The 16379-nt window shown below is 40.1% G+C and overlaps 1 protein-coding gene across 10 annotated transcripts in view; it reads left to right on the forward strand.

Moving 5' to 3' along the window:
• DAAM2 (dishevelled associated activator of morphogenesis 2) overlaps positions 1-16379 on the forward strand; it is a 232962-nt gene that overhangs the window by 122204 nt on the left and 94379 nt on the right. For all 10 annotated transcript variants that reach the window (XM_065058141.1, XM_065058137.1, XM_065058138.1 and 7 more), the window contains one exon: positions 9971-10060. In XM_065058141.1, coding sequence (XP_064914213.1) covers positions 9971-10060 — 90 coding nt within the window. The remainder of the gene's footprint in view (positions 1-9970; positions 10061-16379) is intronic.

A 16379-nucleotide genomic window follows, 5' to 3' on the forward strand; every position in this document is an offset into this window, starting at 1 on the left:
TAATCTTTACAATCAGCGTTGGTAAAGTCTCAGCTGACATAATGTCCCCACTTTTGAACAGTGCACTTCAAGAAAGATGTACCTTGAGTGGGGAGAGCCTGGAAGTCAATTAGAAGAGGAATAAGAGGTTTAGAGGGTATGACCTCTAAGAAAGACTGAAAGAGCTGGGCTTGTTTAGCCTCAAGAAAGATGACTGAAGAGGGACATTACAACAGCCTTTAATAGCCTTGAAAACTGTTATCAAGAGGAAGGAAAAAAATCTACTCACCATGTCTGTGGTTGATAGGGCCGGAAGTAATAGGCTTAAATTGCAGCAGCAGGGATTTAGATTAGACATGAGCCTGACTATTCAGTTTTCATCCCCATGCCTCTCACTGGGCTCATTCCAACTCACTGACAGGGACATGCAGCCCACCTTAACAGAAAAAGCAGTGATGATAGTCAGCTGTTTGCATTATTGTCCTCATATGCCCACTCATATGCATGCAACATGCCTCTTGCTCTACTGGTATTGTAGCCCTGCATATGAGAATGCCTATCTAGGTCTCAATATCGCTCTTTTGCTTTTTTATCTTTCTCTCTCTCTTTCTCTCTCTCTCTCTCTCTCTCTCTCTCTCTTAACATCTGTGTGTATTTTTCCATAAACAGGTACTGGTTTTCCTCATCCTTTCTCTTTTTATTTGCCCCAGTAGATTGTTGTCTAATGCACAGTTTGCCTGTGAAGGGCATAAAATGAACAGCATATGCTGCTTCTAGTGGCCTGTGAAAGCGCACTGCCACAGAAGGCCTTGCCGATTCTATGTACTTGTGTGCTGTCAAGTCACAGAGAGCTTTGAGGAACAGGAGAGAGACAGGATTTAGTTCTTCTCCAGGAAGCAATTAACTAATGATTAAGGAGGAAAAAAGGAAGCAGTATAGTGGGGGGTGGGTTTGGGGGTGAGGGGGGGGGGGATGTTAACTGACTTTCTGTGAGATAAATGTCTCAGCCAAAAAGCAGTGACCTTGATGGACTAAAGGCTTACTCTGTTACTGAGCCTTAAGAATGAGTAACTTCTGTGTTGGCAGGGTAGGAGAGAAACACATCTTCCAGTATGTAAACATCAGGTGCTTTCTGTCTTGTACTGTTATGACTGAGAATCAAGAGATTTGGGCTCCTAGTACTGAAGGCGTTTTAAAGCTGCAAGTTTTTGAAAAGGCAAGAAGGTAAAGAAGTAGAATGGGAATAACAACCTTTTCTTTGTCTGTTTTTCCTGCTTTACAGTCAGATCTGTTGCAGTAGCTGAAATGTAAACATTGCTTCCCATGCCAGCAAGTGGTATGATTAGTTCATGTGTGCACGGTGGTTTCACTATACACAAATTTAATGATAAAACATTGTAGATATGGGCAGATGTTATGTGATGTCTTATGTATATAGTAAGGTGTGAGTGGCCTACATATCTGCACATATGCATGCTATATGCATGCAAATGTGTTGTGACCCACCTAATCCTTATCAATTGGGAAACTGATCAAAATGTTACTGCCCAGCCTCATCTGGTGTGTTGTTTCTGCGTGCTTTACAAAGACTGCTTGTAATCCCAAGGGTTAGGATGAGATGGAAGAACTTGAGAGGAGGGAAGGGTTTGTTTTGAGGGTTGTTTTGCTTTTTTTCAAGTGTTATCAATGGGCTTGGGATATATATCAGGTGCCCAAGTGGGAACTTTTAACCAGTGTGCTGCACCTGCAGGTGTATTAGCTGTGTCAGTGGTAGTGCTGCTGCCTGTTGAAAGAGCATCTGCCATGATGTTCTGTTGTGGGTACAGCCTTGCAGTTGTGCCAGGCACAGCCCTGAGAAGGCAGGGATGGGAACTGGTCGTTTTCTAGAGAAGGAGGCTTTGTTTCACTCTTCTCAATGCCTGCCTCAATCATACTCCAGTGTTTGCAGTTGAATATTAGGTAAAGCCTGTGAAATGTTTCTCTTTTTTAGGGACCTTTGCTGAGTGGTACTTCTTTTTCACTGCTTGTTGCTTCAGTTTTTACATGAGTGTAGGCAGTTTGTGCAGTCAAATGAACCTAGTTTGCTGACAGTTCAGGCAGTCTTTCAGAATGCCTTATCGACCTTCTCAGTATTGGAAATGTGCACTCTTCCAGCAGGCTGCCTCTTACATGTCAGCCTGGTGAGCTGGACTGAACAAAGTAATGGAAGAACAACTGTAGGGGAACAATCCTATACTGTCCCCTGGAGGTGGACACAGTGATTAAATAGGGAAGGTTATCTCTTCTACTTGAAGGATTCGTAAGCTCTTTGCAAAGAGACTAACATCAGAAGAAGACTGATGATTTATTATTATTATTTATTATTTAATTCGCTCACTGCAGTTACCTCTGAAGCAGCTTTTTGAACAACTGCCTCTGGATCTGTGATAAGTGTGTCTCTGGTCCTCCCTGACTGGTGGGCAGAAGTGTAGCTCAAAAGTGAGCCACCAGACTAACCTGTTTGTTATTTACCAACAAAACCTGCCGTAGGCAGCTTGAACTGAAAAATAAAGGTTCCTGGGACTATTAATGTAAAAGTGTAGCTTTCAGGCAACATAAGTCATATGTTAGCAATGTGCTCCTACTCAATTCACTTGTTAAAGCTTTAGTAGTTATGCTAAATTGGTTTCTCTATTGCAAAGGCTTTTGTAGTGTGATGCTGACCACCTCCTCCCTGATTTCTTTCTGCTGCTTCCTCTTCCTCTGCAGTCCCAGACATATCAGTGCCATTCATCTTATGTCAGCTTGAGCTGTACTTCAACATTAATCAACCCACCATCAACTATTCCCTCAAAGTGATTGAAATGGGGCCTGCCGGTGAATACTGGATGTGATCCCATGGTGTGTCATAATTACTGTTTACTTTGTACAAGATTTAAATAAATTTATCCAGGGCATAAGGTTGTCAGCTGTGCTATGACACTTGGGAGCATAAGTGGAACTGGAATGGGGCCCTTTTGAGGACGTGGTGACAGACAGCTACATGAATGACCTTAGGGAACCTGAGGCAACAGGTATCATACAGAACAGGGAATTCATTATACTGGCAGCAGTGTATTATACTTCCTTTTGTAGCTTGGGTGGGTTTGATGCTGCTAACAGACCAAGAGAATTATTAATGAGGTGGATAAGGGGGAGTGCATTTGTGCATGAGAGAAAAAAAGGGTCAAGGGGAATGAGAAGAAGATTAGAGAGGGGGGTAAAAAAAGTAGGTGTATGTAAGAGAAAGGAAAAAAGAAGGAATGGGAATGTGAACAGGAATCAAGATAAGAGCAGTGCCTTTAACTAAAATTCATACAGTGCAAGGTTATACTGCGGAAATGGATGCATCCTTGGAACCTAAATTTTTGAGGTGAGTATGCAAGCAAGTTATTCAAATAAAAAGTCTTCAAATCATGGAGGTTTTATAGAATGTGTAAAGGCATCCTCATATAATTCCTACTTACTCAGTTTTGTTCACTATTGGATGACTCACAGAGAACCATTAAGGATAATTCTGGTGTGACTGAACAAAAGGAAAACTTTATGGCTGCACAAAAAAAACTATTTGCAAATATCAATGCTATTACAATCTTGAAAGGGACATTAACACACCTGCATCACAGAATCAGCCAGTTTTTTGAGGGCGTTTGGAAGTGTTTGACCATCTATAGAGTTTACCCCTATAGCTGTATACTTGCATGGCTTTTGAACAGACCTCTAAAGCTTTTGGTCCTGGTCACGGGTCAGATAACTGCCAGTCTCGTCTGTTCTGGAAGTTCTTAAATTTCCATTTTGAGTTGAACAAGGGAGAATAAACTTTAACATTTTTAGGGAGCTTTGTCAGTTTACCATCTGAAGATTTGGTTCCCCTGGTACCTGTTGATGCCAAGACATGATTGTCCTTCTGCTTGAATACCGATCTGCTCCTAAAGAATCAAAATGTGTAATAGAGGTGTAACCAGACAGTCAAAATAAGCATTTCTGAACTCCAGAAGTGAAGAACTCTGAACTCCAGAATACATTTTGCTAATGTATTGTATCTTAATGTTGGATTGTGTGGTGTACAATAAAGATTTATTTCATGCCAAAGCTATTCCCTCTGGGTATCTTAAAAGGATTTTATTCTTTAATCATTCTTTAATAATTTGCCTGAATATGTTTGTAAGCAGAAATCAACAATTTAATGAGAATATGCTTTTAGGTGTCATTAACTTCATAAAAAAAAGCTGTTAGATGTGAAATACAGGCCTGGGATTGATGCTCATAGAAAGGATGTGCTTTCAAGAGCACTGTGACTAAGAGAGACTGTGACCTACAGTGAAAAATTCCAAGTGTAACTCAACTGTCTGTCACTGAAATTATAAGAAATTGATGAAACAGGACAGATATCCAACTATACATAAGAAAATAAGCAAAATCTCCTCTCTCTCCTGGTAAAATGTTTTATGTCCACATTAATTAAAAAAAGCATATGTCAGGATTCTGTACTTCAACATTCTTGAAATACTATCCACAATTCATTTAATTTCTATGAAGACAAAACAATCCCACAAAAAATAAAGAAACAAACCCCCACAAACAAAAAACAACAAAAAAAAAAAACCCACCACCAAACAAAAAAAAAATCCACAAAAATACCCACCAACATCACACCTGGAAAACTAACCTCACCAGCCTCTGACGGCTGGATAGTTGATTTGGGTTGTTATATTTTGTCTTTTACAAAATGAAGTAGCTGTCTGATCTTAAGTCAGTGGGAAGCTTCCTGGTGACCAGGAAGTCTGGCAGCCAGTGGAACTGGGACAAGTTGAATAAGAAACTGGAGCAGAGGAAATTTCCCATCAGTGTCCAGATAACCCTAGAGAACTAAGTTTGGGGCCCTTGGGCTCCAGCATTCTGACTTGAAGTCAAGAGGTGCTGGAGCTCTAAAGCCCTGGTACTCTGTGTACATATCATCTTGAGGTTACCGTCCTACCCCTGCTGTGGCTTCAGCATTGATATGTTGAGACTGGGAAGTCTCATTGTGTCTTTGAATGTCTTCCTAAGTTTTCCTTTTAAACTATTCCAGTTTTCCCCATTTAAATTCCAAAATTCCTGTGAACTGTATAAGTGTTCTTGCGAAGCCAGGTGAAGTAGATTACTGAAGAAGCAGTTATCCTGTGACTGTCACACCTTTCCACAGATGACTGAATGGTGGAAGTGCAATATGCATTTCAGTACAGAGACATTGGTAGGCATTAAAGGTTCTTCTTTAGAAGGGCAGGCATGTTGAAAGGTGTTAAATCTTCTCCTTTAGTGGCTCTCTCTCCAAGTGAGCTGTATTTCTACATTCCCAAAATATTACTTTTTCTCTATATTAATTTCATTTCATGTCATGTCACTAAGAAAATTGCTGCCTAGTCTAGGTGATAAGTGCTTTTCTATTCAGCTCTTATGGGCCTTTGAGTGATATCATTATTGAGCTGATGGCTACTCAACATCAAATCCAGCTTTCACGCTTTGATGAATGTTCCCAAAAATAAGGCACATAATGTGGTTTTAAAGCCCACAAAATACTGGGTTTATGTTTCCTACCCATTCTTCCTTCTTGTTCCCTTTCTTTCTGTCTTTTATTTCCTTGGGTTGTAGCCATTTTGAATGAAGGCCATCTTCTCTTTTGGCCTGAGAACTGGACTGGAAATATTTGAAACTCCAATCCAGCTCCAGTAAATTGTAAATGTTTTATCATTGAAATTAAATCTTTGTAAGTAAAAAAAAAAATAAAATAAAAAAAAGCCACACGAACGTGAATTGAATATATCGGTCTTTCAGAAAGAAAAAGAAAAAAAAAAAAAAAAAAAGGAGAGAAATGTAAAGAACCACCAGTTAATATTCCTTATATCTCCCTTAGGCCAGCCTGGCAAATGTCTTTTTAATCTGTGTTTCATGAGAACACTTGCAATTTAAACTATTTTTAGGAGCCAGGAGGCCGAGTTCCATTGTGCAGGGTCATGCTGGCAAGCCACTCATCCAAAGCATAGAAGTTACTACATTGCTGTTGGGAAACTGGCATAGGTGATGAAGGAGAGTGTTTCCCCCCTTTTGTTCTGACCAACACTTTTCTTGCCCTTCACGTTTGCTCCCTGGGCATTTGGTCACATTGGCTTCTTTAGCCTGGCTGCAACCCCCGTCTTGATGACTGCATTCAGGGTTTGTAGTTCTTCCCCTTTCTTGCCAACCTTTTCAAGTCCTTTCTCCTTCAATAGCTGCTTGCTATCACTAAGCTAACTCTAGGGTCTGAAGTTCTAAGCACTGACAGATCTGTGTTTGTCAATGGGTCAGAATGACCTATTCATAGGCCAAATTGCCCTTCTGAAATTTGTTCTTTCTATTGTTCCTCCTGCTTCACTCCAAGGCAGCAAGTTTCCGTATGTGCCTTCTGTTAGTATCGCTGGTCAGTATAGGAAAAAGATCTGCCTGATCCAGGAGCATGGAGTCATAGAATCATTTCAGTTGGAAAAGACCATCAAGATCATTGAGTCCAACTGAAACCTAAGTCTAGCACTAAACCATGTCCCTAAGAACCTCATCTATATGCCTTTTAAAGGCACCAGGGATGATGACTCTACCACTTCCCTGGGCAGCCTGTTCCAATGCTTCACAACCCGCTCTGTGAAGAATTTTTTCCTAATATCCAATCTGAACCTTCCCTGGTGCAACTTGAGGCTATTTCCTCTTGTCCTATCACTTGCTACTTGGGAGAAGAGACCAACACCCTCCATGCTACAACCTCCTTTCAGGTAGCTGTACAGAACCATAAGGTCTCCCTTCAGCCTCCTTTTCTCCAGGCTAAACAGCCCCAGCTCCGTCAACCACTCATCATCAGACTTGTGCTCCAGACCCTTCACCAGCTTCATCGCCCTTCTCTGAACTCTCTACAGTACCAAAATGTCTTTCTTGCCCTGAACACAGTATTCAAGGTGTGGCCTCACCAGTGCTGATTACAGGAGCACCATCACTTCTCTAGTCCTTCTGGTCACACTATTCTTGATACAAGCCAGGATGCTGTTGGCCTTTTTGGCCACCTGGGCATCTTCTTTCTTAGCTAGATCCAGGGGGTTCTTGTGCAGTCATGGTGGTCTTCTGATCCTCTTCTCTAGAAAGGGGATGAGAATGAGAGAGGTAATATGATTTGGAGGATTCCAGAAGAACATTCATGCCTTTTGTATTTTGCAGGGATTTCTTGGTTCTTTATAGGGGAGGATTTGATCAATGGTATAGGTAGAGGGGGGCATGTAGGCCTTTTCAGTTCCTCCCACTCCTTTTTTCCTCTCAGTGAAGGAGCACACTTACAGCAGTCTGACTTCAGGAAAGAGTGTTGAAGAGCTCAACTGCTGCTTTGCATTCTGGAGAAGATTCTCTTTCCCTACCGAATATTCATGCCTGTTACCTGCCCATATGACCCAGAGGTTAGAACCTAGCATTTTGTCTCCGAACAAAGGCAAACACCCGCTGTTTAAAAAGGAAAGGTAATCCATCCTTCATCTGCTATTTTCCAGTCAGATGTGTTTGAGTCTGCCTCTGGTGATCGCATTGTGCCTGAAACCCTGAAGCAGTTTTCTTGTTACTATGTTACCTGAGTTTATGTAATGATTTCTAATTCTTCTGGCTTAATCTACCCTTCTGAGTAACAATAAAGCAGGGTGTGGATGTGCTTTGTTCCCACTGGATCTTCCATGTTTTCAAACTACCTTTCTAGGCTTCTGTCCTGAAAAGAATGTCATGTTACCAGGATGCAAAATTACGTGACTGGAGGTTGCATATTCCTGCGGCCCCATTGAAGGCAGAGTGCTTTTTATGTCCCTGATGCTGCCAGTGTCCAGGGCAGTGTCTAGAAGCTGTTAAGTGTCAGCATACTGCCCTCTGGGTGGTTTTAGTCAATAGGAGCATTATTTTGTTGAAATGGTTGTCTTGAACTATATTGGTTGAGATCACTGTTCGGTTTTGTGCACAGTTTCTGTGAAGAGCTTTTGCTGCTTCTCTGATCTGCAACCAGAGTCCAGAAAGAGCAGTATGGATTGGAAAGCCAAGTTAATTGCTATTTATTAAAAGAAAGAAGGAAGGGGGGGTGGGGGTAGGAAAGGATGGGGGCTAAGATCATTAAGCAGTTCAATAAAACAATAATAATTTTTCTAATAATTTAGCTAAGCCCAGGCAGCTCGTTTCAGATGTGTATTTTGACCTCTTTGGTGATTCTTCCAAACCTGACATTTCTGATTCCCTGTCTGCCCCTCCTTTCCCTTCCACATGCTTGATCTCTAATAGCATTCCTTCACTTGTCTTAAGACCTTACATGTAGATTCCCTCTCTCTCTCCCCAAGAATGTGATCCTGGCCTGAGCTTTCCAATTGTGTGTAGCAAGGATAAAACTCCTTCCCTCACTTGGCTGCCCCCTTGCTTGAAAACTCACCCTAAACATTTCCACATGGTTTGTGCTCTTTTTGCATAGCTAAAATTTTGGGGGTTTTTTTCTGTCTTTAAACCTTTTCTTGTTTAAGAAAACCCTTCAGCTTCTTCTACCTTGGGCTGCTTAACTCTGACCTCACCTTGTTACTGTTTGCATTTCTTTTGTACCTTTTTGCAGCTGAAATCCCTATGGGCTTTTAAATCTGTCAGCAGCCGCTACCAGGCTCAGTGTGCAATTTAGCTCACTGTTTTCACAAGTTTCCCAGCCCTGAACGCTTTCCAAATGAGCCATTGTTGGGCTGAGTTAAAGAGGTATTGTCTCTGCTTGGGCTAGATTAGTGTGGGTGCCAGAATCTGCATGTGCAGAATTCTTAGTGCTGCAATGTCATCTCGATATTGGACCCCTGGACACTTACTTCTCCAAACACTTTCAAATATATAGGCAAAAGAAAACTGTCAAAAGTGATTTATTGAAACATTATTGGAAGCTTGTCTTTATATTGCCGAAACTCTTGTTTAGACATCTTCATCTGCCCCTCCTCATGCAGGCTGCTTTCTGTGAAATTCGTTCTTGTTTGTTTAGTTCCTGTTAGCACCTGAAACTGGCAGCTGTGGTTAGAGCCTTGTTCCTGGTCAGTGCTGAATAAACACTGAGCAAGTAGCAGTTTCTGCTTTGTTTTTAGGGACATGTTGTATAGGAAGAGAGTCTGTTGTAATTTACTTTTTAGAGAAGAGAAACCAAAGCTTGGGTATTCAGTGGTGTATCCAGAAGGAGCCTGTGACAGAGTTCGGAGTCAGTTCCAAATCACAGCATTACCCTTAATTTTACAAATGTTAGGTTGACTGGGCTCTAACAGGAAATGTTCCACTGAACTCAGTTTTCTTAACAGAGACTGAGTTTGCTGGTCTGTTCAACCTGATGTGACACTGTGTGGAGATATGTCCTATACGTCTCAAACACTTGTTGTCTTTTGCTGGGGACTGTATGGTTCAGAGGACAAATACATGGACAAACATTTCAACCTGTAAGTTGTTATTGGCATTACTGCCACTAGACAACTGTCTTGTGACTTTTTTTGAAAGATACAGTGATTTCACTCATCTCCTTCTGTGGAAGACCAAGCTGGTACTGCAGGCCAGGAAATAGGTGTATTGAATTTTTAGCCTTTCTCTAAAAGTCTTACGGAGTGTCTGTGTCATGTAAGCCAGTGCTTTAAATTTTTCAGTTCATACCTTTCATGTGATCTTTCCCAGCCTTGGCTAATCATTAGTAATGGAAGTTTGACATGGGAGTTGTTCAGGCTGCCCCTCTTCATAGGTTCTGCTCTGACAGGGAGAACTTGTAGTAGCAAGGTAAAAAATATGAAACCGATAATCTTTGGAGTCTTTGGGAGCCACAAAGTTCTCTACCTTTTGATTGAAGGCTGGTCAATATACCTAGTGCAGATTCCTCTCAGCCTACTAGAAGTTACCAATGCAACTGTTGACGGTTTATTTTTCTGTTTTTCTTTTTGACAATCTCCAGGATGAATTGGATCTCACAGACAAGAACAGAGAGGCTATGTTTGCACTCCCTCCAGAGAAGAAATGGCAGATTTACTGCAGCAAAAAGAAGGTACTACTGTTGTCCTGATTGAAGTAGTTCATCAATAAGTTCTGTGTGCATGTACATAATTACTGATTTACATCTAGATTTGAACTGCATGTTTATCTACTGTTTACTCAAGAACACAACGAAGTGATGTAAGGATTTTTGTCAGCGTGAATACGGCACAACTTTCTTATAAGTACTGTACACATGTGTGATTTCTGAATAGAATGTTAACAGGTTAAAACCATACATTGTCCCATTTTGAAACTTTTTTTGTTTCCTTTGAGCTGGAAGAAAAGGTCTCATGGAAATCCTTTAAAGAATTTTTTAAAAGTTTTGTAGGTTGCTTAGAATAGAAAATATTTTACTGAAATCTTTCAGAATTTTTTCAGATATCTGTAAAATACGTAATATTAATGATATATTAAAATCTGGTAGTTCAAAGTCTTCCAGAGCTTACAGGAAATGTTCTGTATTACACTGGAAAGTGAAGAAGATCTGCTTCTATTAATTTCTGTGTATTCAAGGGCTTCAAATTTCTGACAAACTGGTGAGAGAGAGGCAGTAAATTACAGGCTGATATATCACACTAGGTTTTTTGTCACTGCCAGAATGGTAGCCAAGTGAATTAACAAGAGTTATCACTGTTGTGAAACTTGTAAAAGAGGAATTCCTGCAGGAGTGGTGTAGTGGAAAAGTTTTTCTGCTCTAGGAAGGAAACAGACAGACAGAAACAATGATAGCTCCAATTGCATGTATTCATTAACAATAAGTGTTAGGGGGAAAAGGTGTGGTGAGTTCATTAGTTTTATTTCCCAAATGTGCAAGTCATATTATGAGGGCATCAGTTTTTGTATGTAAGTGCGCATAACAGAAGCTGACAGGGAACGTTTAGATTTCAATGCTGAAGATGGCAGATTGAAACCCTGGTGATGGTCCTTCTGAAGTTGTGTTTGCTGCCTTTATTTCCTCAGGGGGTGAGGGAAAAATTAGCTTCCGTACCATGCAATTAAAGAAAACATCAGTCAAAACAATCAGATGATTGTTTTGCATGTGTGTTTCTTTTGTCTGAAAAGCATCACATAGGAAAGTTAATAGGGACAAATTAGTTACAGTGCCTCTGAGCCAGCACTAATTCAGGAAGTGTGTAAGAGCAGTCCAGGTTCAGTTGTCTTTGGTGCTCCCTGCATTCTTCTTCCTGCTGGTACTTGCAAGTGGAGGGAAGGTGCAAGCTGCTGTGATTAATGTCTGCTTTCATTTTTGCTGGCCAGTTCAGCTGGCTTTTTCAGGTCTAGTGAGAGAAGTTCTATTTGTAGACATCTTAGAGAACCATGCGTTCCGCCTCCTGGACCAGGAAGGCTTGGCAGGAAGATTCAGGCTTTAATGTATTTAATATGTTGGTTGGATTCACTACATTACACTTTTTATTTTTTTTCTTTCAAAGCAGTGGATTTAATATAAGGATCTCGAAGGCCTCCAGTGTTAAAGAAGCTGCACACTGGAAAATCTGTATAATGCATTTCTAGTGCAACCTCAGTCAGCTGAACTCCAGCTATCCAAAATGATGTGCTAACTGGAACAGGATACTGTTGCCAGATGTCTATTCGTTACATTATAGATACTTTCAATTACTTGAAACCTTAACTGTCCAATATTATTAATTGTTTTCCTCATGGGCAGTCGAATGATGGGTGATGATATATCTCTCTCTCTAGCCTCTTACCTAACCTACCTCTCATCATTGTTTTAGAGTGGCAGAGAAGCTCGTTGCAGTCTCCCCTTTAGAGAAAACCTGTCTTTTCCCTGAAGGATTTGTAATCTAATTTTAGCCACAAAGGGCCCAATTCCTCACTTGACATAATGTTATCAGCCACCTAGGACAAGTTCCCAGAGTGCTCTGCCTTGCTGATGGTGGGTTCTTGGAGTTCCCCGGGAAGCAAGGTCTCTATGCTTCGCAACGTGGCAAATGAAAACGCTATGAACTATAGAAAGTCAGGAAGTGCAGGTTCAGTCAACTATTTGCAATCACTAATCTCAGATGCCTTTTCTAGTCTAAATATAATGGAAGGTTAGGGTTTCCTGATTTGCTTCAAAGGTGGCGAGCTTAATGGACTATCTTAAGTAATCAAAGGGACTTGCAAAACTCAAGATTGATCATTGTTGTAGGCACACTGTCTGTTTCTCTTGGCAGTCAGATTTCGGATATAATCTTCTGTGGTACTGTTCACACTGCAGTGGCAGAAAGTCAGTTTTGTATTGAAAAAACTCATTCCACCTGTTTCTGATACCAAGCCCTTCTGAAGAAAAGGGGGAAGACCTATGTCTGTTAATTTAAAGTTATTCCAGGGGCACAGCTTGCTAGTCAACATTCCACAGTACTCAAAAGAGATTCAGTTCCGGATTGAAATTTCATGAATGTGAGTGGTATATACAGAGGAGCATTCCCACCGTATTATACAGCCATGCTTGCTTTGGTGACTTTTGGCCATTCTATAACAGGTTCATATCTGAAACCATTAGTTATAAAAACAAATCACCAGTGATTTTATCTAAAGGAGTAGCTTCAGCTAGCAGCTCTAGTGAAAGTTTCACCCTCATTTGTGGAGTAGCTATTTGCAAGGAACAAAGGCTGCTCTGTTGGAAAACGTTGATGTGTTCTCAGTCTCGATTGTCCTCTACCTTGCCATTAATCAGTACAGAGTGGACAATGAGAGATGCAGTTGTCCTACTTTGCATCTGTCACCACTGATGGCACCCTGACTCTCCACCCCAAATGCCAGTACAACATGTTTTAGATTGCCTCTTTCTCTGTAGTATGAACTCCTCCTGATATCATATTGAGTTATTATATAAGTGAAGCCATATGTAGACAGAAGACAAATGATAGCATCGTCCCCCATTTCAGGTACTTTATTCTGGTTTTGTTTAGAATAATCTTCATGTTTCATTATCGGCTGAAATTTAGATTTACATAAATATATATAATCCATTTCTGTAATTTCTTCCTGTAAAATTTCCTCGATTTCCTACTAGTTATATGTTTTGCAGGAATTAGATCAAAAACTAGACCATGCTTTCAGATGTGTTTGTTTGTAAGCTTCTGATGGCAAGGTTTACAAAACTGCTGTTATTCAGTGCTCTTTTACTGGGAGCTGGTACTGAAGTACATAATCTCATTAAATACTGATCAAATAATGATATAGAAATAAAAAATGGTGAGCTCAATTATGTCATCCCCCAAAGGTTAGAAAATGCAAGTATTTAACTGCTTCAGCATGCATTGCTTTGGATGCAACCTGTATTTCTAAGAATGAGGCCTCATTGTGCAGGCAGGCAATAGCTTATTGCCTTCCATACAATCCTACAGGTTCTTAGACTTATTGCTATTGGAAAATAAATCAAGTTGTTTTTATGGCCTTTCCTGCCTCCAGAGACTAATTTGTAAGCCTTCAGTTGAGCAGATTTTAGTAGGAAGCACACACAGTTTGCAGAGTTAAAGAAGTTAAGGGTGTTTTTGTTTGGTTGGTTTGTTGATGTTTGGTTTGTTTTTTTGTTTTGTTTTGTTTTGTTTTTTACTTCTGTGTGTTTCTTTGAGGGAAAAATTAGTAACGAATTTCTTTCCAAAGTACAGTCAAACTGAACTGGCTGTATCATACAGTTTCTCTGCAAACAAACAAACAAAAGCAACAAAAAGATCAATCCTAATAACTATGTTGATCGCTCCCAGGTATTTTGGAGTTATTTTGTACTTGTCCGATTTTAGTTGTACCCTAGAATAGCTGCTTTGAGTTAATTGTGCTTTGCCTACTCAAGGGAGATTATTCAGACTCGAGAAGTGGAGCAATAATCAGGGCACTACAACTTTTTGGAAAGAGGCATTTATGGCATCTGAAAAAAAAAGAGTACGTTCTTATAATCCTTAAATTGATTATAGGTTGTCTGTTATGGAAAACAGATCTAGAGAAAGGCTTCTCCACAATAACAAAATAGGCTTTAGAAATTCTGAGGAAAATTTTCTGAACCATACCCTGTAATAGTCAATATTGAGAAAAGAGAATTTTTGTATTATTCCATCCCCTGCAATTTTTTTTTTTATTATCTGTCCATTATATTTTTCATCTGCCTGATGAATAAAAAGAACTACTAAACAATATGAGAATAGAGTCAGGAAACTCCTTGGTTCAAAGTCTTTGATTTAAATTGTTGTATCATTTCAAAACCTTGTCATTATTGTGTTTATGTATAAATGCATTTCTCTCTACCTGAAAGAAAGAGTAACAAAGTTAGGAAGCTTTGTGGCAACGTTCTGGCCATGCCATCCTCTCCCACTTTTTACTCGCAGTATATACACACATGTTTTGGCCGCATACAACTTTTCCCTTTTCTTTTAAGATAGTATCTTAAAAATCTGAATATATTTTCACTTTAAGCACTGTTCATCCTTTTTCCTTGCTGCGCCTATCTGTCATCTAAGGTATTCTTGTAGGAATGGATTTTGTGGTGAAGTCTCCAGACTTGGGAGAGCTCACTGTAAGGAGCAGGAAGGATGGAATGGAAGGCACTTTTCTGCATTACACCTTCACTAAGGAGTCCAAGCCCTCTGGACTGAGGTCACAGGTCAATGCTGAAACCAGTGGAGCTGCAGCCCCGTGCAGAGTGCCCCAGATGCCCTTCTGGAGGAGGTTTACACCTCTCCCACAAAGAAGCAGCAGATACTGCTGCATAACCTTCTGTTCTGCTTCCTTTTCTAACATAAGGGCTGCATCCAGCCCTACATTAAGCTTCAGAATGCCCATGGTAATTCTAGTCAGACTTCAACTTATGGCAGTTTTACTGCAGTCTTTTTATACCGTTTGCTGCTCTATTTCACAAACTCCCACTTTGGTCCCATGCTGGCTCTCTAACATTAATGAAGATAATGTCTACATGTCAGGTTTTGGATTTTTTTTTATGTCACCATAAAAAGTATAGCTTAATATTGTGCAGCTGGATACAGATAGTGTAAGATACTTCTGTTGTCCACCCTCATGCCCACACCTGCCTCCAGACTCTTGCAGAACTCTAAGCAAAATTTCCAATCCAAACCCAGGCTGTATTACTGCCATAAACCCTGCTTGAAACCCAGCTACCGTCCCAGCTTCCAATGAATACAATTCACTCAATACTTTGGATTCATCCTCCTGTTAAAGCTATAAATATAAAAAATAATTCGTATGTATAATATACATTCATATATAGATGTGTGTGTGTGTATCAAAAAAAAATGCAGGAGGAATCTAAGCTGCCTTTGTAGCTTTTGATATAATTACCTTAGCCTACCAGGGATGGAATAGAAGATGGATGCAAATATAAAACCTGGAGTCCTCCTTGCCTTTGGGGAAAACTTACTGAAGTGAGCGAAATTTCCTGCACCTTCTGTTCATTTTAGGGTAGCTCTGTTATGTGTTTTTGCACCACAAAGTGTATTTTCAGATTGGTTAAGATAGAGAAGCAGTTATTTCTCAGCTAAAGTGAACTAGCAGGGCTTTTCTTCCAAAACCCTGAAGTCTTTTATTTGCATTTAAGTCTTCACATGGAGGCTCTAACAACAGGAGGCTGTGTTACATTTGTTATATTTTAGGTAGAAGTACTGCAATTCTTGCTGTAGGAAAGTTCATTTCTTTGGGTTCCTACTTTAAAGTAGGAGATATACATGGAGATATTCAGAGGAAGATAGATATCCCCTAAAGAAGGGAGAAAATGGATTTTCATCTGGTCTTATTTAGTGATACAATATAACAGATGAAGATCACACCATTGTGTTGTCTGAGTGTGAGTTTTTTGTTTTGTATTGTCTGATCTGAGCTATGAAAGCCCTTTGGGGTTCATCCTTTCTGTATGAAGAGTGCCAAGCATGTGGTTGTCTCATAATAAATGAAGTGGGTGGTTTGAAGTTGTATTGTTTTCCGTTCTATCTTCTTGCAGTATTTTTTCCTCTTTGAAATACTCTTAGAGTCTGTTATTGATTTGGAATATTAAACTGTTTTGGTTATGGATTTATAGCTATAAGGAGCATTTAATGTGTCCCTTATAAGTTCCCTTCTTTAAAGCTGTTATTCCACAGGCTGTATCTGGGAGCAGCAGACATGAACACACAAGATGATTTGCTGCAGTATTTGAGAAGCCATTTGTACGGAGTCTCAGTTTGATGGTGCTGGATGTGGCTTCATGAGAGGTTTTTCTCCCAGCTTTGCATGAAGTGTTTAGGGGCAGGCCAGGTGGTGGAGGGCTTCTACTCTCTTTTCACCTGGGAAGTCTGAAAAACACACAGTTACATGTGATAACCTAAAAGAAAAAGCAGTTG

This window comes from Columba livia, chromosome 3 (genome assembly GCF_036013475.1).
Source record: "Columba livia isolate bColLiv1 breed racing homer chromosome 3, bColLiv1.pat.W.v2, whole genome shotgun sequence".
NCBI lineage: Eukaryota > Metazoa > Chordata > Aves > Columbiformes > Columbidae > Columba > Columba livia.